The sequence below is a fragment of the Rhinolophus ferrumequinum genome, chromosome 10 (genome assembly GCF_004115265.2).
Source record: "Rhinolophus ferrumequinum isolate MPI-CBG mRhiFer1 chromosome 10, mRhiFer1_v1.p, whole genome shotgun sequence".
Taxonomy (NCBI): domain Eukaryota; kingdom Metazoa; phylum Chordata; class Mammalia; order Chiroptera; family Rhinolophidae; genus Rhinolophus; species Rhinolophus ferrumequinum.
Window position 1 is genome coordinate 32,263,866 of NC_046293.1, and position 21,399 is coordinate 32,285,264.

The 21,399-nt window shown below is 38.4% G+C and overlaps 1 protein-coding gene across 12 annotated transcripts in view; it reads left to right on the forward strand.

Moving 5' to 3' along the window:
* Window positions 1-3,483, forward strand: part of PLEKHA5 (pleckstrin homology domain containing A5) — a 206,602-nt gene extending 203,119 nt beyond the window's left edge. For 5 of the 12 annotated variants that reach the window (XM_033116875.1, XM_033116878.1, XM_033116887.1 and 2 more), the window contains 2 exons: window positions 225-330; window positions 2,618-3,482. In XM_033116875.1, the coding sequence (XP_032972766.1) occupies window positions 225-319 (95 nt within the window). In that variant the 3' untranslated portion in view covers window positions 320-330; window positions 2,618-3,482. Of the gene's footprint in view, window positions 1-224; window positions 331-2,617 lie in introns of all 12 variants that reach the window. The other 7 variants (XM_033116877.1, XM_033116874.1, XM_033116876.1 and 4 more) reach the window with 3 other exon arrangements.
* Window positions 3,484-21,399: the final 17,916 nt, after the last annotated feature.

The window sequence follows — 21,399 nt, forward strand, 5'->3', positions numbered from 1 at the left end:
ATTGTATGAGTTTAAGGTATACACGGAAGTAGACTATTCGAAAAGGCTCCGAGTGGCATTTCTTACTGAATAATCAGTTCCCAGATTAGTAAAGAACAGAACCCAAATACAACTAACTCCTTCTCGAAACATGTTCTTATTGTGTGGCATCACAGCATCAGATTTCCTTCCTCAAATGTATCTTAAAGATATTTATCTTCCCCTATTTTCTTGGTGTGTTTTAGTGAAAAGTGTGTCCTCGTCTCCTGAGTGCTCAGCGTCACCGGTCCCGTCCACTCAGCCTCAGCTCACCGAAGGATCACATTTCATGTGTGTGTAGTCTCCAGAAAAGTACGTTGTTTCCCTTTGCTTTACCCTTACAGTTTCTGACTGGAATTTTATTCATTTGTTGGTTTAGTGAATAAAAACTGAGATTAATTCTGGATTGTAGGTTAGGGATAGTTGGCAGAGCAAGTAGGCCATGTATTTGAACCATGGGCAGTAACTCACATTTCCATCATGGGTCCTTCCAATGATTTGTTGTGTGACAGCATTTCTCTGTCTCTTATTTCATCATCTGTAAAAACAGCAAAACTTGGAGCATGCGGCCTATGCCAAGACAAGCCTCACAGTGTTTTGCAGCTGTGCTCCCAACGTAATGTTCCTTTCTGTAGTCAGATCTGAGAATTCTGTTTAAGTCATTACATGTTGATTGAGTAATGTGTTTTAGAGTTAGTGTGACATATCTACCGCATTGGGAGTTTAATTATTTTAAAGGACAAAGAAATGTTTATAGTATAGCCAACTGGATGGAATAGTAAAATCTTTAATATCTATCAGAAAATATTTCTAAATGATTTTTTTTTTTTAAGTCAGTGAGATAGCTACTAAAAATACCATGAGTGGGGACTGGGACAAGGAGAAAGCCTTTCTTGAATAATGTTCCTTAGACCATAGTTTCAGAACTGAGAATAATTTTCTAAGGTCTTACTTTTAAACTTAAACAATTGCTGAATCCTACCTGCACTTTTGTACATATAGATACACACTTTTTTTAACTTTTCAGAAAAGCTGTGAGGTATGCAGTGAGCATTTTAAGCCTTTTTCTGCATTTCTTTCTCTCAGTATCTACCAGATCTAGTAATGTTTTGTCCCATAAAATTACCCCCAATTTCTGTTACACAATTATAAGCAGCAAAAGCACCTGGAGACATTGTGATCATTGTTACTCACACAGTCTTTGGTTTTTAGATTCTCAGAATAAATGAATACAAGTACTAACTTGACTATGTTTATCCGGTATTGTTTATCTTCTATAATCCACTTCCATTCACACCTTTTTTATTCCCCCCTTTTCCACCTCCCCCACCCCACTCTGTTTCAAGCCGTTGTTTCTCAGTCTAGTTGTGTAGGACACAACTCCCTGATCCATGCTGGCATTATAAGCCTTGTGCTCCCTCCGGCTGAGGCAGTCGATTGCCAGTCTAGGGCGCACCTCTCTGGCCCATGTGGGAATCAAACCGGCGACCTCCGCGTTAGGAGCATGATGCTCCAACCACCTGAGCCACTGGGCCGGCCCCCCATTCACACCTTTTTATAGCAGCTATAATCTGTGCCCTTCCCTAAAGCCAGAAGGATTTATGTGTCACTATCTTGTCGTATTTGTAACTTTTATTTGAGATTCTGTCTGCTTGGATCTTAGAAGAAGCCTTTGTTTGCTGTCAGTTGGTATCGATGCAGGACTGACATCCTTTCTGGAATTACAAACAACCTATTTGTTATAGTCTTACCTATGTCTTGCCTCTGTCACTCAATGTATTTTAGACTTTTAACTTAATATGTTCAGAAGTGACAGTTGCCACTAGTGACAGAATAACACCAGACATGAACATTATGCTCATTTGATTCCTCTTGTGCAAAGAGTTGATCAGTGGCCTCTCTCTGTCTTAGTGGGGAAATGTACATTAAAAGCTACTCTCCTTGTCTTTTGGTTCAACAAACAGGTTCGCAATTCATTCTACATAAACTATTCTGATAATAAAGAATGTTCAGTGAAAACTCAAGTACATTTCCAGGTTCTTTAAGATGTTATTATTGAATTTTACTCTGTTTTACTTTTATTCCAAGAGCCAGTGGAATACTGGAATGAGGTACAGTTATTACCAGATATTTTCCAATCTTACAGCATGCAGCCCCCAGAAGCAACTAGTGACAGTCAAACTTGTATTATTTTACATCTTCCTATTGTGCATATGTCATCTTTCTGTACTAGTAGTTTTGGTAGAACTTAGGAAAGTTTTACAAATGACACTGCTATGTAGGCTGCTCAATATATTATTACATATTTTAGTGACGTTATGCAAATCTTTGCTCATTTTGTTGATTTTTTAGATTCGGCCACAAATTTGGGTATATTTTTTAATTCATAATTGATATTTAATTGAATTATGTTTCTTTGCTTTGTGAATTAAGCTTACGGAAATGAAAAGAAAATGTCCTTTAATTGTATTAATGTTTTAGGATTTTCATGGCCATGCTTGTCATTCTATTGTTATAGAATGTCACCCTTAGTTACTTTAGGAAATGGTCATTCATTAAATCGCAGGTGTCAAAGTAAATTTCCCTCTTTATTTTTCAGCTATGCTGACTTCCGGTGAAACCATTCACACCTAAAGACATGACCTCCAGCAATGTGAGAAGATATTGTACAGTATATTTTAAATCTATGAAATTCATAGTTCTGATGCTTTTGGTCACAGAGCATCATTTTATCACTTCTGGAAAATGTTTATTCCAAAACAGCTTTAATGGCCCATATGTACACTCCATAATCTCAAGGTTATTCTTCGGACACCAGCTTGCTGCTATGATTTCAGAGCATAAGTAAAGGTGCTTTTTACTGTGCAGTCTTCAGCGAGAGCTTACATAGTTGCTGATTCCCAGATTTTGATGTTTCTAAAGCCTAGGTGGAATTATATTGCTTTTTGCTTTTCAGTACATCAGTTTTATTTCCAATGAAGCTTCTTTTCCTTTTTTTTTCTTTTTTGTTGTTGTTGTCGTCGTTCCCATTTTGGCTACTGCAGTGCTTTGTTTCATACTTGATTTGTAAAAATTTTATATATATATATATTTAAAATGTGCCATTTTATTATTGCTAAGTGAAGTATGTCCTGTTTTCTGCTATAATTATTTTTCAGTCAAATTGCAATGTCAGCAGTTACTGCCACACTCTTGTCAGCTTAAACACAAATGTTACCGCTTACTTTTTCTTGAAAAACAATTTAAAATGTAGGTATTTTGAAGTACTGGGCTTATACTTCATTGGAATAGATGTGTACAGCAATAAGCAGGTTTTCAAATCCAGTACTTAGTTTGTGTACAAATGTAATTATGTTCATTGTGTATATATTATACAATGAGCACATGTAATGTAAGTATTAAAGGCTACTTACTATTGTTTAAATGCAAATGTTCATATCTCATTTCTTTTTTATCATGTTAAATAAATGTTGATGTTCTTAAATCACTTGTGTTAGAATTTTTGCTCTTTCCATCTAAAATGGAAAGTCTGAGGTTCAAGAGACTTCTAGAACCTTTTCTGTCATCTAGTCCAACCCTCCCATGTCAAGGTTGAGGAACTTGAGGCCCAGAGAGATAAATTGATTTAGCCACAGTCACATTTCTTTTAATGACAGAATTTGGACCAGAATATCGTTTTTCTGACTTTTCCTCGGAGGCCATAAGCTCAACACCACTGGGCAAACTTAGTTTTGTGAAGTCTTTTACACCTGTTTCTGTTTGTTTCCCTGTTGTGGAAACTAGCATCTGCAGTCTCACTCTGCTCAGTAGATTTGACTTTGAGAGGCGTGTGTAGGGCAGAAGGTTGTTTCTCTGACACGAGTAACTAGAAACCGTTTCATCATAAGTAGGACCCTCAGAGATCATTTTCTCTTACAATTCATTCTTTGCAGATGTTCACGCTCTTCAGAATCAATTACATTTTCTTCCCTCTATAACCTTTTGTTCATGCTATATATTGTTCCCAGAGTACAGGGAAATTTGATGCTTTTGGATTCCTATATAAAATGGCTGAAACAAAATTGGCACTGGTCAGTATTCCTTTTCTTCATGCTATATTAAAGAGGATTTAGATTTAATTTGAAATGCAGATGTATAAAAATTCATCTTTTCCATATAGAAATACACAAAAAGAAATGCAAATAGGTATGGTCTATATTGTAGGAGGTGAACGAACAGAGAGGTTAAAATGAAAGGAGAGTGTTTAACACTCTGTATCTACATAAATATGTTTACACATATTACCTTTATCTAAAGATGTCACACAAAAGTCTTCTTAAAGGAAATAATCAGCAAATTATTTCCCTTTAGTTACGATGAAGTCATTTTTTACAGATTTTTACAGTTCAAGGGACAGTTACTGTTTTGGGGTGGTTTTGTGGGGTTTTCTGTGGGGTTTTCTTTATGTTTTTTGTATGCGTGGTGTGTGTTTTGCTTTGGTTTTTTTGGGTGCTTTTTTTTTTTTTTTTTTTTAACTGATTCAAGAAGGGAAAATGTCCCTTAGGGGGATACTGGAAAGCCTATGGAGCTCGGAGAAAGCAGTATTAAGTAGTTGTAACTCTTGTCAACATTTCAGAAAGCCAGATGAAAATCATGTTTACAAACAGTACGTCAGCACAGGGACTTGTTACAGGATATAGTATAAGGGACTACTAGTTCTTAAAAATTTTGAGCTAGATCAATACTTTTTCACATAAAGCTCACCTACCCAACTCCCCCTGTCTTTTGGGAGAGGTGCTCAGCGAACCCAGGAGTTAGGGAGGATCATGGTAAGGAGGACAGTTACTCTGAGTGGGGCCATCTCTCAGGCATGGAAGCAAGCACCAAAGTTTAGTGCATGCCCTGTTGGGTTGGTTACTTGGTCACCATATCGAAGTCCCCACAGCTAACCTTCCCCCAATTTATAGAAAGTTGACAAATTCTTATGGTGGTCAGAAATTAAACAGATAACCATAAACAAGTGATCTGCAAATGTTTTTCCTTGTATACCCACAAAAATATTTTTAAACATCATGTACCCCTTTGCACATTTTCAATTTGACATCTACAATTTTTCATAAGTTAAAAAACTGAAAAGGATGCAATTTTTAGCATACTGTAAACATTGACTTTTTAAAATAAAACTGTTACAAGTTTTTTAACTTACCCAACAGACTCTCAATATTTTGAAAGATGCAAACAAGCTTTTTTAATTTTACATCATCCCTTTTTCTTTTTGAAGTTATATTTCCATTGTATTTCTTCCATCATACTTGATCACAACAAATCGTACATTAAGTTTAATTATTTCTAATTCTAGCCATTTCTATGAAATCTTGTTACTCAGTCATTGTAGTCATTCACTTTTATACCACCCTGAGGTCTGAAAAGCAAAATTCAGAGAAGTAAGTTTTTCATATGTGTAAAGGAGAAAGGAGCTAATGAGAAAGGGATGCCTTGATCTCAGGAAGGTTGGGGCTAATCTTATTTTAGAGAAGAGTTCATACGAAAAGTCAAGGTGAAGGTGAAGACTGGGTCAGAGACATGGCGGGAACACAGCAGAACTGTTTCATGTAATTCAAGCCTGGGACAACACATTTAAGTATAGGATAGAACCCCCGAACTATGTCCCTCACAAGCTACTGGTAAATCCCTTTCATTCTCTAAATAATTAACCAGGTTCAGAAAAGCCTATCTAGTCTACTTGAGTAAGGACTCACCATTCCAGCTCTTTCCTATAAGGGCTCATCCTCACTTCTCCCAGTGCTGGGAAACAATGAAGGCAATCATCCTAGCTGGGCACAATGGTGGAAGGGACCCTCCACCACTCTGTAGCTGGGGAAACTGAGTTCCTTCCAGACCCTTGTTATTGCTCTGGGGCCTTATTGTACAGTAAGTAGTTGGGAGCATAGACTCTGGCTCTAGGTTGGCTGTGTTCAAACCTAGCTCTGCCACTTACTAGCTACATTTCTTTAGACCAAGGTACTTATCTTCTCTATGTGTAATTTTTTTTCTGCATATCAAAAATTGGTGCACTAATAGTTACTATTACACTCTAAGGTTGCTGTAAATGACTTAATATGTCGTGTTTTGAACAGTGCCTGGCACCATATAAATGCTTATTCCCATTAGCTGTTACTAACAAAAGGCTAACTTTAATGACAGTTTCTAAATTTATGAGGGCACTATCATTAATTACCTTGTTTGAGCAATGTTTGTTTTCACACTGGATCACAATTTAGCATGCATTGAAATCACATGAGAGGCTTGTTAAAACAGATTGTTGGGCCCCGTCCTGGAATTTCTGATTCAGTCAATCTCGAGTATGGTCCAAAATTTTGAATTCTAATGAGTTCCCAGGTAATACTAATGCTGATGCTCCCGGGACAACACTTTGAGAACAACTGGCATATAATAAGGCTCTGTGTTGTCTCTTGGAAGTTTTGTTTCATTTATGTAATGGTATAAAATTAGGGTAAATTCGGGAGTTTTTATTTACAAAGGTGTGCACAGAGTATAGAAAAACTAAGATAATGTAACAACTCAAAAGATATTTCGCCCTGAGGTCCACAGGGATGAGGAGAGAAGGAACTGGAATCTATACTTGTGAGAAGCCCTTACTCTGGTTGCAAGAGACAAAGCCAGCCCTACAGGGATTGAGCCATATTCTGATGGCACTGGCTTTTATCACTCCAGTTTCTTTCCCAGGCTCCCGTTGGCTGAACCCAGCACGATTCAGAGGTCTCAGGGGTTGTATTGGGTGTGGCCAGGAACTTTTGGGGGTTTCCAACGCCTTTTCAGGAGATTCTTGAAGTCAAAAGTATTTTCATAACACAGATGTTATTTGCCTTTTTCACTTTCATTCTCTCTGTAGTGAATAATGGAGTTGCCCAAAAGTTATCTGACCTGTGATGTTTCAACAGATTGGGTGCAGAAGCAGATGTGAAATACTAATTCAGAAATTAAAGAGATTAACAAAAATGGAAAGCAATTTTTTTATTAAAACGTATGTTATTAAGTTTAACGTGTTTATTACTGTTGTAATAGATGAATGAGTAAATATTTTGTTTCTCAGATTTAATTTCTACTACAGTAAATAGCAATAGACATAACCCACAAAACAAGCTATTTGGAGTCAACAGTTGTTAAGCATGTGAGAATCCTGAAACCTCCCCTTAATAATCCATATAGGTCAGCCTCCTGTGACAGGGCACAGCCGAAAAATACGAGATACAGAGGGACAAAGAGAAGATATCAGCCCATCTTCCCAAGGAAAATGCTGCTTGCTGTTTTCACTTGCAAGTCATGGCATCTGCTCCTTGAATTGAAAGCCCCAGTGTCTGAGTGCCATCCATAGCATGTAGGTCCCTCTCGGGCCCTGCGGGCTGTGAATCATTCCTGGAAAATGCTTCAAAGGCAGCGTCCAGACATGCAAAGGTCAGGAAAGGCTGAGGCTCTTTTTCTGCGTCAGCTTCCACGCACACTTCTGGTGCTGCCTTGGTCCCCAAGTGTATTTGGATTTTAAATCTAGCCTTCATGACCAATTCAATCTACCTGATTCTCTTTAGTCCGGGTAATTACAAAAACGTCAATTAAAAGTGGGTAAATAAAGACATTATTCCACGTCACAGTGGAGTAGCACCCATGAAAAAATCCATGTCATTTATCGATTCGAATTATATTATTTGAAATATGTGATTTATACAGAGACATTTGTAGTATAAGAAATTGCTATTCTCTGCCTGTTAGCTGTCTGGTTCTACCCAATACAAGAAAATGAACGGCTCATTCGTTTATATTTGAAGTAGCCACTAAAACTGTCGGGAAACTTGTTCAAGGTATGTATGCCCTAAGTAGCAGATGGCCCACAATCCCCTAGCTCTCTTTTTTTAAACAACACATCTCACCTAGATCCTTGCCAAGTGTGTTGGGGTGGTGGAGACATCTGGAAACTGCCAAAGAGTGGGCCTGAGATGAAGCTCATGCCTGTCATATCCTACTGGAAAGCGACAGAGAAGTAATGGAGCTGCTAGCATTTCAAACAAATTGGGGCCCCTAGCCATATCCCCAAAACTGTCCACAAGCAAAGATGAGGGAAGCAACTGCTTCCAGTAAGGTATCAATGGTCTAACTTGAAATTTACAAAGTAACACAAGCATTTAATAAACATACAAACAGATGCTCATCTGTGGTATACAAATTAAAACAAATATCTTTTTTAAACCTTAACATCAGTTTGGAAATGGTGCAGAGTGGTAATGCGATATGGTATTCTTGCATTCAAAATTTGTGAAGAGATAAACAGTGTTTATCTCAATTATATCTCGGTAAAGCTGGAAAAAAATTAAGAGTGTAGATCTCATGTTCTTACCATCCACGGACACACACACACACCCAAAAACAACCCACAAAGGGACAAAAGGACACTCTGGGAATTGTTGGATGTCTGTTATCTTGATTGTGGTTGACGGTTTCATGGGTGTTTCTGTATGTCCAAACTCATCAAATTGTGCATATTAAATGCGTGTGGTTCTTCGTATGTCAATTATACTGCACTAAAGCTGTTTTAATAAACAAAATGATAATGTCCAGAGTTAGCAGGGTATAGAGCAAGGGGTATATTCATGTTATATTCATCTGAGGTTGGTAGGAGTGTCAACTGATAAAACGTTTCAAAAGCTTTAAGAACTCATGTTCTTTGACAGGCAATTCTATTTAAAGAATTTATCTTAAATAATGTAGTGAGTCTTTTGCAGTTTGTTTTGTTAATGGTTTAAATAAGGGGTCGTTTCATCTCACACTGTAGGAAGTCCCAGCGGTGGAAGCTATGGCTGGCTGAAGACAAGATTCTCTGTCTCTCCTGCTGGACCATCAGCAGTGCTGCCGCACCTCGGGCAGTGCCACCTGTGGAGGGCAGGAAGCCCAGGAGGCATTATCAGCTGCTACCATTTCTGTCTCATTGACCAGAACCAAATGACATGTCCACCTGACCTGTAAGGGTGTCTGGGAAAGCAAGTGTTCATCTGTCCAGCCTTTAGAATGGAGGAGGGCAGTGAGAAGGGAGTTGAAGTGGCTCTTGAGTGAGCCAAACTGCAAAAAATAGCCCACCATCAACATGTCCACTTGTAGGGATTTGATTAAATGAATTCGAGAATATCCATTGTATGCAGCCACTGTGGTGTGGTTAATTTTGTTCACTGTATATTTGGTGAAAAGGATAGATTATTGAATAATATGTTTCACAGGATCCCATTTTCCTAAAAATGCATGTGTATATGATACGTTCACAGAAAAACCGATATATATGATAATCTTCATTCTGGATCTTTAAAGATTTCTACGGTCTCTGAATCTTTTTCTCAAGGATTCATGCCTTAGTTTTGGAAGAAAAAAGAAAAAAAAATGTTTTAAGTGTTCATTTTTAAGTTCTCAGTAGACCTGAAACGAGATAAACTAGTCAGTTAAAATCAGCTCGATGAGGCCCTGCCCCTTCCCCAGTGACCTTCATATCTTGGCCATAAAATTTTGAAATTGATTCAAAGCCAAGTATAAGGAGAAAACCATAAACAAATCATTTTGGAAAATAGAGTTATTTGCAGTCTGTTATATTTCACTTGTCTTTCTAAGAGGACAAACTCCAGCATACCCTCAATTGTCTGACCAAAAGCTCAGTCAGGGAAGCCACATGATAGTTGTTTCAGGAATAGGCTCAGCTCACCATCATGAAGAACCTGATTCTGAAGCAAGACGGATAAGCATGCCAAAAATAAGCATGGGTGAGGATACTAAGTAAAAAGTTACTTGTGAATTGGACTGGTAGAATTTGATACTGTAAATGTGTCATCTCCAAGGAAATCTCAGGAACAGCAACATAAAACATAGACTCTCCGTGGAGTTTCAAGCGATTTCCTTTGTTTGGCTGCTGATGGAATGGTTCATAAGTAACTTAAGACATTGTAATAAACAATGTGCAGAGTTACATTTTTTTTAATCAAAACTAGTCTTATTTTTAAAAATAATGCACAAATCTATCTTTTCCAAAAATCCTCAGGTTTGAAGAGGCACTAGACTTTTACTGTAATACCAACTGGAACAAAATGTTCTGGAAAACTCAAAGGGAGGTCTGTGATTGCTTTCAAAGTGACAGTAATCGATTCTCATAAGATTCCTGTGGATGAACCCTAGGAGAATCAGCACATGCACTTTGTGGAAAGAATGTATGAGCTGCGGTCCCTTTACCTTCTTTTATAAAAGTAAAAGAAATACAGAAGACAAAGGAAGTAAAGAAGGTGAAAATCTGGAAACGATAAGGATGTAAACCTGAGGACTGGGAGCAGAAAAGAGCAAGGATCAGAGGGTAGATCAGGTTGAGACTAAAAGAATAAATAATGAAGGTCAAGAGCACTCAAGGATAGAGTTCACCTAGCAGCTTCACAAATAGTGAAACCCAAAGAATATAGTGTTTAAAATCAAATTTTAGAATGTGCCTGACTATCCCTGTTTCCTAAACTATCCTGCATTACTTTTTATTATTTATGTTTGTTTTTGTTTCTTTTATTGGGGAACAGTGTGTTTTTCCAGGACCCATCAGCTCCAAGTCAAGTGGTTGTTTTCAATCTAGTTGTGGAGGGTGCAGCTCACTGGCCTATGTAGAAATCGAGCTGGCAGCCCGGTTGTTCAGAGCTCGTGCTCTAACCAACTGAGCCATCCAGCGCCCCCCTGCAGCTTTTTTTATGATTAGGGTTTGCCTGGTATATTTTTCACCCTTTTATTTTTACCCTATATGAATCTTTAAAGTGCATTTCTTATAGATGCACACTAGTTGGGCCTTGCTTTTTTATTCAATCTGACGAATCTCTGTCTCTTAATTGGTGTGTTTTGACTATTAGCATTTAATGTAATAATCAGTCCAGTTCAGTTAAATCTGCCATCTTGCTATTTGTTTTCTATTGTCCCATCTGTTCTTTAGTCCTTTTTTCCTTTTTCTGCTTCTTTTGAATTGACTGCTATCTCTGCTTGGGATACCCTTTCTGTACCACTCACTGTCCAAGAAAAAAAAAAATGGTAGGGCTTGCCTCATTTGTTTTTCTTCTCTCAAGGGTCACACATAGTCCTGCATTCCTTGTTGTCCAGTGTCTGAAAACAGGTTTCAGTATTTTGTCCAGTTTTCTAGTTGTCTACAGAAGGAGGATGTATTCAGTCAGTCCCAGCCACCCCACCATGGTCCAAAATTAAATTCTGGAATATACATTGTAAAAATAGCTAAAGTAGGCCCAGGATGGAGTCACTCATGCTAAGAAGCCCCAAGTCAGCAAACCAAAACTTAACTAAGTTTCTATGCTGCGCTCTCCCAGAAAAGGAAGACCTAGGTCAACCCATCAGCATTTGCCTGCTCAGCACAAGTTCCCTAACCCAGTGCTAGAGTTCTCCTTTACTCCATACAAAGAAAGCCACCCTGCTTTAACCAATCAGCAAGTGACTAGTATAACTTCCTCGTTCCTTTTAGCTTTAGTCCATAAAAATCTCTCGCCTTGTACCGCTCTTTGTAGTTCTTTTTTTCTATCTGCTAGATTAGATGCTGCCTGATTCATGAATCACTGAATAAAAGCCTGCTGATCAGTAAACTGGGAAATTTTCTTTTAGTAGCATTTAAATTTAAGTGTAAATTTAGTAGAATTCATTAGACAAATACACCTACTAGGCAGGAAGAGACTTCTAGTACCTGTTTCTCTTCTCATTCATTCAGGCAAATTATACTGAACATCTGTTAAGTTCCAGGCACTCTGCATGGCTCTTGGAAGTGCGGTTTTGAGCAAAAATAGATATGGCCTCCGCTAACTTCCAGTTTTGGGGAGGAGGAACTAACATCAGTTCACACGCAATTATTTGTTCTGGTAAGTGCTATAAAGGAAAGATTGTGTGTTATGAAAGCATATAAGAGATGTGATCTGCCAGACAGTGATGGTGGGGGAAGACTTCCTCAAGGAAGTAAATTTGAGCTGAGATCTGAAGAATGAGTAGGAGTTAATTCATAGAAGAGGTGGAAGCAAGGGGCTTAAGATGAGGCTTTGGCGGTAGAAGGAGCCTGAAATCAAGCCAGGCCTGTTCGTAGTTTTCAGCCTTAGAGCAGTGGAAAACTGCTGAGGTATTTTATGTAGGAGATTGACTTGATCAGATTTGCCTTTTGAATAGATAACTGTCATTTTTGTATACTCTTACAATGAAAAGATTCCACTGCACTGAAAATAAATGGACTAGGACATGTTTCAGCATGAAAACTTAACGCTAATATGAGATTAAGTGGGGTGGGGGTGGGGAACAAATGACAGAAAGATAGAGAGAGGGTGCCAAAAAAATGTATACACATTTTTAGAAAGGAAAAAACGGTATTAAAATTGTAATACTCAATATAGACCAATAACAAAAGATGAATACAAATCACATCTATACATTTTTTTGGCACCTGCAGTATACAATGTGATCTCATCTATATGAAGCATTAAAATATTCAAGAAAATACACGAATACACAAACATATGTTAATGTTGTAAAAGTATAAAGATATATGAGGAAATGATAAATACCAAAATCAGGATAGCAGATGCCTCCATTTGTGTTACTTAATTACAGATAGAATGAGAAGAGGATAACATGATTGGAAAGAGTTACAAGAGGGACACAATCATAGGTATTTTTATTTTTTAATATATGAGTTGGAGACATGAATATACATGATTCCCTATTCTTCCGTATATCTGAAATACTCTATATGTGCCACTGTACAATATGGAGAATGGATTAGAAAATCTAGAGTAGATATGGAATAAAAATAATTTATATGGAAATGCTATTAGGAGATCATAATAGTAGTCTACTTGAGAGATGATAACTTGGACCGGTGAAGTGATAACAGGATGGAGAAAACTGGCTATATTTGTGTAATATTTATATTTAAGAGAGAAAAATCAATGGATCAGCATATGTTCACATCTAATCAATATGCCTTTCCTGTCCATTTTATCTTCTAAAACTCTCTTGATTGTATCTACTTAGTTTCATCCTCACTGCTACTATTTTTTCCCACCTCGATTACTATACCAGCCTCCAAATTAATGCAGACTTACCTCTTATTTTCAATCTATTTTCTATATGTCATCATATCACTGCCCTATTTGTAACCCCTTACTGATGGTCCTATTTCTCTCAGACCAAAGATAAACTATGTTTAGCTGGCCCTTTCCTAAATAAAACAAATTGTTATAAACTGCTTGCTATTAGGTTGAGTCATATAAAAGTACTCTTCTATGTATCAATAATAGTCAATCAGCTACTTCGTATAGTCCACTAACTCATGCCAAACACTACCCTATGCATACTAACTAAATGTACACATATTAACTATTTTTTTTTGTTGAAGAAAGTATTTTTTAATTATTTATTTATTTAATTGGGGAATATTGGGAAACAGTGCGTTTCTTTCCTTCCAGGGCCCCTCAGTTCCAAGTCGTTGTCCTTTAATCTTGTTGTGGAGGACGCAGCTCAGCTCCAAGTCCAGTCGACGTTTGAACAGGCAACCTTGTTGTTGAGAGCTCACACTCCAATCAACTGAGCCATCCGGCGGTCCCATATTAACTAAGTTCAATCCTCACAACAACTTGGGAAAGGAAGCAGTATTATTTCATCATTTTATAGATGAAAAAACTGAGGTACAGAGACACTAAGGACTTGCCAAGATTTTACAACTGGTGAGTGGTAGAGCCAGGATTAAAAAGCAGACAGGGTTGGCAAGATATGGAGAAATTGGAATCCTCACACACTGTTGGTGGGAATGTAAAATGGTGCAGCCACTATAGAGAACAATTTGGTGGTTCCTCCACAAGTTAAACATGACACAATAATTCTACTAGTAGGTATACAGCCAAAAGAATTGAGAACAGGTGTCCAAACAAAAAACTTGTTCACAAATGTTCATAGCAGCACTATTCACAAAGCTAAAAGATGGAAACAACCCAATGTCCATCAGTGGATGAACAAACTGTGGTCGAGCCTTACAATAGAATATTACTCAGCCATAAAAAGGAATGAAGTACTGATACATGCTACAACATGGATGAAACTTAAAACATTACACTAAGTGAAAGAAGCCAGACATAAAAGGCCTAATATTTTATGATTCCACTGATAAGAAATATTTACAATAGTCAAGTTCACAGAGATAGAAAGCAGATTAGCAATTGCCAGGGCTGGGAAATGGGGGAAATGAGAAATGACTACTTGATAAGTATGGGATTTCCATTTGGGGTGATGGAAAAGTTTTATAACTTGATAGTGGTGATATTTGCACACTAGATAGTTGTGAATGTGCTTATTGAATCGCATGCTTTTAAAGTGGTAAATTTCATGTTACCTGTATTTTACCATAATTAAAAAAAAAAAGACAGGCTTCAGAGTCTATGAACGTACTTAATTACAACAATCCTCTAACTATCCATCACCTCAAATCTTAGTGCTGAATTATGCTTCATGGAGTGTGGAGATCCAAACTGATTGCAAAAATATGCTGTTCCCTCCACCTGGGACACTCTCCCTGCAGGCATGCAAGCACTCACACACACTCTTTCCCTTTGTCTAAGAATCTCCTACTTCTGAGTCAGTTTAGACCTCATTACTTCTAGAAGACTTCCTTGACTGAATCATCCTTCTTGGTATAAAACATCTCTTCTGTGTCCCTCACAGCTGTAGCTTCTCCCCCATCAAATCACGTAGCAACTCAACAAATATATGTACCATTGTTGTATTCCCATGCTTAGCAGAGTGCTTTGCACATAGTAAAGCTTTGCTGAATAAGTAGGTAATAATGTTTCGCTGTTTTTAATAATGAAATTTGATTATCTCTCTATCCCTCAAGGCTACAGGAATGTGAGATCACACAGATAGGGTAAGAGATGAACAGGAAATGCATTAACTTTTGAAAAGCCTGATCCTGACTGGAAGAGAACAGCACATTCCAGTGGGAAGTTGAGACACACCAAGCTCTTCATCCCCAGGTATTTTGCCCAGAGCCATCAAGATAAGCAATGTTGCCTTTTCTAATCCTCACAAGAAGGTTAAAAGAGAAGTACTGAACTGATGCCCATCAAGGTGTGCCTGCTGGTCTCTTTACCTTTCTGGATTGAAAACAGACCTTGAGACTTAGGGTTGATAGAATTGTAAGAGTGACCCCCAGTGAACCTTGCTCTTGTGTTATCCCCTCCTGGGTGTGGGTGGGAGCTGTGACTGTGATAAACCCACACGCCTGCGATGAGGTTACATTACATGGAAAACAGAGATTATCCAGATGGGCCTAATCTTCCTAATGAACACTTTGTAATCATGGAAATTTCTCAGCTGAGTAGAAGGAGAGGTCAGAGAGCTAAGATTTAAAGGACTCAATGCCACACTGTTGCTGCTTTCAAGATGGACAGGGCCACTTAAGAAGGAATGCACGTGGCCTCTAGGAGCACAGAGCAGCCCCTGGTTGACACCCAAGCAAGGAAAGGGGACCCTTAATCCCACAACTACAAGGATCTGAATTCTGCCAACAACCTGAATGAGCTTGAAAGAGAATCTTCCTCAGAGCCTGCAACCCAGAGCCCAGCAGAGCTGATACCTTGATTTAGGCCTCCTGAGACCTGAAGCAGAGAACCCAGGCGAGCCCACCAGGACGTCTCACCTACAAAACTGTGAGCTATTACATGGGTATTGTTTTAAGCCACTGGATTACTAACACTGGTAATAGAATGTTAATACATACCTCAAACATGAATACGTTTTTTGTGGGGAACTTTTTGTGGGGAACATTGAATTCACTGTAAAATTGTGCAAAAGGGAACACTTTCTTCCCCCATATCTCTTCTAAAAAGGGCAGTGAGAGAAAAGGCATGTTTCCAAATTCAGATGATTCTATTAACTTCAGAAAACAAGTAAGACCTTTTGCCCCAGAGGCAGGATGCCTGTTTGCTACTCTACTACTCTGGCAGCACTGTTCGTTTCTCACACTCAATATGTTCTTCCACTCCCTCTTACCTTCCGAGCAGTACTGCAGGCTTTGAATCCTTTCACCCTAGGCTTTCAGGGCCCTGAAATTAATCAGAGGACGCTCCGGGTAAATTCTACAGTACGTGGAGATCAGTATTTCAGCACCTGACAGCTAACCCTATTTGGGTCAGTTTGTCTTCATTGCCTAGTGTCTCTTAATTATGAGATTAACCAAATTCTGAGCTATTAACGTGATATTAATGATAGATATTTGCTGAACTGCAGTGGGAGCTCGCATCCCAGCACTTGCTCATGTTATTATGTTCCAGCAACAGTTTTTATCTGTCCAAAAAGAATGGACTCTGTTTCCAGCAATGGTGACACTGACATGAAACATACGGCTTAAATGACGCTAACGTGAATTAACTCCGAAAACCTCCTTTGAGGACCATGTCTCCAGCACTGTGCTACATGTTGTGTAGGCTGTATAAGGCACAGTTACAGCACAAAAGGACGCTCTAGTAGCAGTGCCCGAGCAGAGGGACACTCACAACTTCATCACTTTGCTACATTACCCGCTTTACGCGTACAACAATCATGCTTACCTTTCACCCTTCCTACCAGGGACCAGTTCTTCAGCAAAGCTCACAGTGGCATGAACCAGACTGTGGTTCCTGCTGACAGTTTACCTAACCATCTGCCTATCCTCAGACAAACTTCTTCCAGAGTTTCCTCATCTGATTATAAAGAAAGTTGGAAACTTACCCAGTCTTATGCCTCCCCCTAAGGACGCTCTCAAAAAATGTGAGTTCCCTTTTCTGACTCCCCGTCCTACTAAGGGCCGTGAAAGAGGGGCTGTGTTTTCAGGAACTCTGGCTCCAAGTTCAACCATTTAATAGACAAAAATTATACTTAATAAAAGGGAAACTAGGCACTTAAGAATACCTCTTTTTATAGAAACATAGCTTTTGAGTTGTTTGTTAATGATAGATAAGTTCAATGAAACTATAATGATTAGAGAGTCAAATCTCTGTCAGGCAAGAAAACAATGATTTCTCTAGAGAGGAGGTCAATAAAAGATGCTTTCTCTACAAATTCTTATTTTCCCTCTAGAGATTCCATCCTACCTAAAATATCCTGCCTTTGCTAGCTGTTTCTGCTGCCTGCAAAATTTTGCCTACAAAGATAACAAACAAATTACATATTAATGAAGTCCAGTCTCTCTGGATGGGAAGGCTTTCAACGAGAAATTGCTCTGGAACTATGCTGGAGAATAACATTGGTTATAACATGGCTTTAAAACTGTGAATATGTATCTCAAGTAAATTAATCTCTGTGAATGTTTGCTTGTTCCCAATGGTGATCTGCTGTGATAATGAAGAAACAGATTCGTTAACGCGGAGACATGTTTGGAAATTAGGGGAGAAACAGAAGGATTTTTTTTTTTTTTTTACCCCTAGTATCTAAAATATGTGAAATAATGGCATTTAAATGAAAAATCTTTGCCAATTCGCTCAGTTTTTTGGACTCTGGTGACAATGAGGCCAAGGGCTTGCCCCAGGGGGCCAGGAGATTCAAACAGAGACAAATTTTCTTCCATCATCAACACCCCTAATCCTGCTTTGCCATCTCAAAAACGAATGCTGTAAGTTCCCAAGGGCTTCAAAGGAGGCAGTGTAGACAGAGCCTTTTCAACACTCCTGGGCAAAGTGTGTCTGTATGTTGTTTTAATGTATCAGTAGCATCATCTTTACATTCAAGGGATTGATCTATCTTGAAAAATAAACTTGAGAAACTTATATTAAGTGAATGATGTTGAAGTTCAAGTTCAAAGGCAACATGCCTCTTCACAAAGACGACTTGGACACGGTAGAGCCTCACGTTTGTAAGTGCTTTAGATCCTGATTTCCTTTTAGGTCACAGGTCTCTCTTCCCTTGCCAACCTCATACATAATGCAATGGCATCCACTTTTGGTGAAAGCTTGATTGATTTCTTCTCTTTCAAAAGCAATCAGGAGAATGAAGCAATTAAACTTAATAACACACAGTAGAAAGAAAACAGTTCTGTTTGTGTTTCAGTCCTACCTCGGAAAGATCATGTGGCTTTTGCATAACTTTAAATAATTTTATGACAATAGTCATATGGGGTTTTTTGTATACTCTTAATTGAATCAATCTGTCCAAACAGCTCACAATTTATGAAGTCAAAGTGTTCTTAAGTAATTGAATAGGAGGGTTTTTAGTAGGGTATTAAAGGGCATTTCAAGTGAATAAGCCCAGCATTGCAGGCTTGGGGTCATCTTACAAATAGGCAAACGTTAATGACCTAATGTCCTATTTCTGCCCAACTGATACAAAGCAGCAAAGTATTATCATTCATGTCAATCAGCAAAAATCAGTAGGTTTCCCAAAATATTCCTTTAAATTTTTAATTCACTTCCTCACTTAGGTTTTTCTTTTTAACTAATCAACCTGCCGGTATGCTCAGTACCTAGTTCTTTCTTGCCCTTATTCATTTGCCTATGTTATGCTTGTTGCAAGAATATAGAGAATACTTATTATATAGAAATTGGAGCCAAATAAATAAAATCTGCATTTTATATCTGAATCTAATTTTTCACAAAGTTTTAAAAGTTTGAATTTGGGGTTTTCCCACAAGGGAAACCCTTAAGTAATTCTTCACAATGAGCTACTTTACATCAATTTACCAATAAATAGTCCATCCATTTAGGTATAAAACTTTTTTTAAATTTAAGGAATTTTGGCCATTCTAGTAAGTGTGCAGCAGTGCTGGTGAGGATGTGGAGCCACAGGAACTCGTATTCGTTGCTGGTGGGGATGCAAAATGGTACAACCACTTTGGAAGATATATTGGCAGTTTCTTACAAAACTAAACATACTCTTAACATACAACCCAACAAGTATGCTCCTTGGCATTTAGCCAAATAAATTAAATTTAAATTAAAAAATTAAATTAAAAATTAAAAAATTTAGTGTCCATATATAAAATTGCACATGGGTGTTTACAGCAGCTTTATCCATAATTGTCAAAACTTGGAAGCAACCAAAATGTCCTTTAGTAGGTGAATGAGTAAATAAACTGGGGTACATCCAGACAGTGCAATATTATCTAGCACTAAAAATAAATGAGCTTTTAAGCCATGAGAAGACATGCAGAAATCTTAAATGCATATTACTAAGAGAAAGAATGAAATCTGAAAAGGCTTCGTACAGTATGGTGCCAATTGAGTGACATTCTAGGAAAGGCAAAACTATGGCGACAGTAAAAATGTGAGTATTTCTCAGGGGTTAGAGGAAGGATAGAAGTGTGAATAGGCAAAATACAGATGATTTTAGGGCAGTGAAACTATTCTGAATGATACTATAATAGTGGATATCGTTATATATTTGTTCAAATCCGCAGAATGTACAAACCAAGAGTGAAGTCTAATGTAATACAAAAATGAATTAAGACAACGTATCTGCCTTTAAAAAGCACACAGTCTTGTAATGGGACAGACCCATAAATAAAACAAAACAGAACAAAAAATTCTCTGCTCTAATAGAATGGTGTGGTGGTGGTGCTATGGTGGAAGTATGTGCTGAGTACAGGGAGATCCAAAGATGGAATTTTTTTCCTGTAGGATGGAGAGGACAAGGAAACATTCCAGAGAAAAATGACAGTGAGATTTGGTGATAGAATGATGGTCCGCATTCTGTTCCCCTCTGCAACAACCAGACACCAAAGGAATGATTCCTACCATTATCTCTTTTTCATGCCCTAAAAAAATGTGTAATTGAGTGGGAATGAGGGATGTAGGCATGCCAACTGATGTTTTACTTGCTCTTATGACCAGCCCATATGAGGTCCAAATACTCATTGAAAATATTAGAATATTCTATTTTTCAAACATTTATTCCATGTCTATTGGGGACCAAATGGGAAATCTGGAAGAAAAGAATTTGGTCAAATTCCTAAACTACATAATTAGCCCACGCTTCAGCCTTCAGCTTTTCTCATTTTATATTGTCCCTAGGTGATCTTGTGACTATCCCTAGTCAGAGATATCAGGAAGCAATCACTGTCTCAAGTATGTCCAGCTGTTCGTTTGACATTCCACTTGCATGTCTCAAACACCTTGCATATAACATCCGAAAAACTGAATTCACACACAGTTTCAGTCTAAACCTTGTCCTCCGATTCTTACCTCGAGGTTAGTATCACTCTCCTTCCAGTTGCACAGACAGACACCAAAGAGCTGTCCCTGACATAACTTCCTGCTTGACATCCAAGCTACCTCCCACTCCTGCTATTGTATCTTCATATTCCTCAAGTATATGCTCTTCTCTCCCTCTCTTCCGGCATCTCCTAGATCAAGCTACCATCAACACTCACTTTGGTTTATCTCCCCTCAGTCCATCTTCCACCCTGCAGAGTAATATTTTCAAAAATGGAAACCTGAGCATATCCTTCCACTTAAAACCTATGGTATAATAAAAAATATATATATTTAGACTTTGTCCCCAGTTTCTGGCACACAACTCCTAAAATCTTTGGAATTTCTGCAGTGATAAGAATGTCTTTTGGACACTATTGAGATGACTGATAGTGGCAGTGAAGGGTGGGGGGGAGGGGGCTCCTAGATAGCTTCAGGGTGGGGGCTGTGCACCAGAAAGACCAAACCATTTGATTAGAGGACTGGAACTTTCAGCTCCGCCTCTTGACCTCTAGAGAAGGGAGAGGGGCCTGAGACTGAGTTCAATCCCTGACCAATGATTTAATCAGTTACGCCTGCATAATGAAACCTCCATAAAGGATGAGGTTTGGAGAGCTTCCAGGTCGGTGAACACATCGAGGTGCTGGGAGAGTGGGCTGCCCACCCAGGGAGGACATGGAAACTCCTTGTCCTCCTCCACCATACTTTGCCCCGTGCATCTCTTTTGTTTGGTTGTTCCTGAGTTCTGTCTTTTATAATAAACCAGTAATAATAAGTAAAGCATTTTCCTGAGTGCTGTGAGTCATTCTAGCAAATTATCAAACCTGAGGAGGGTGTTGTAGCAACCCCCGATTTATAGCTGGTCAGTCAGAAGTAAGGGTGCACTGGACTTGAAATTGGTGTCTGAGGTTGGCGGCAGTCTTGTGAGATGGAGTCCTTTAACCTGTGGGCTCTGGTGCTATCTCCAGCTGGATAGTGTCAAAATTGAATTGAATTGTTACACACCCAGTTGGTGTCAAAGAGTTGGGGGAGTGGTGTTGGAAAAGCCACCAGGTATTTGGTGTCAGGAAGGGGAAAAAAATCTCACTTGGTGTCAGAAGTATTGTGAGTAAAAACTGCTCAAAACCCT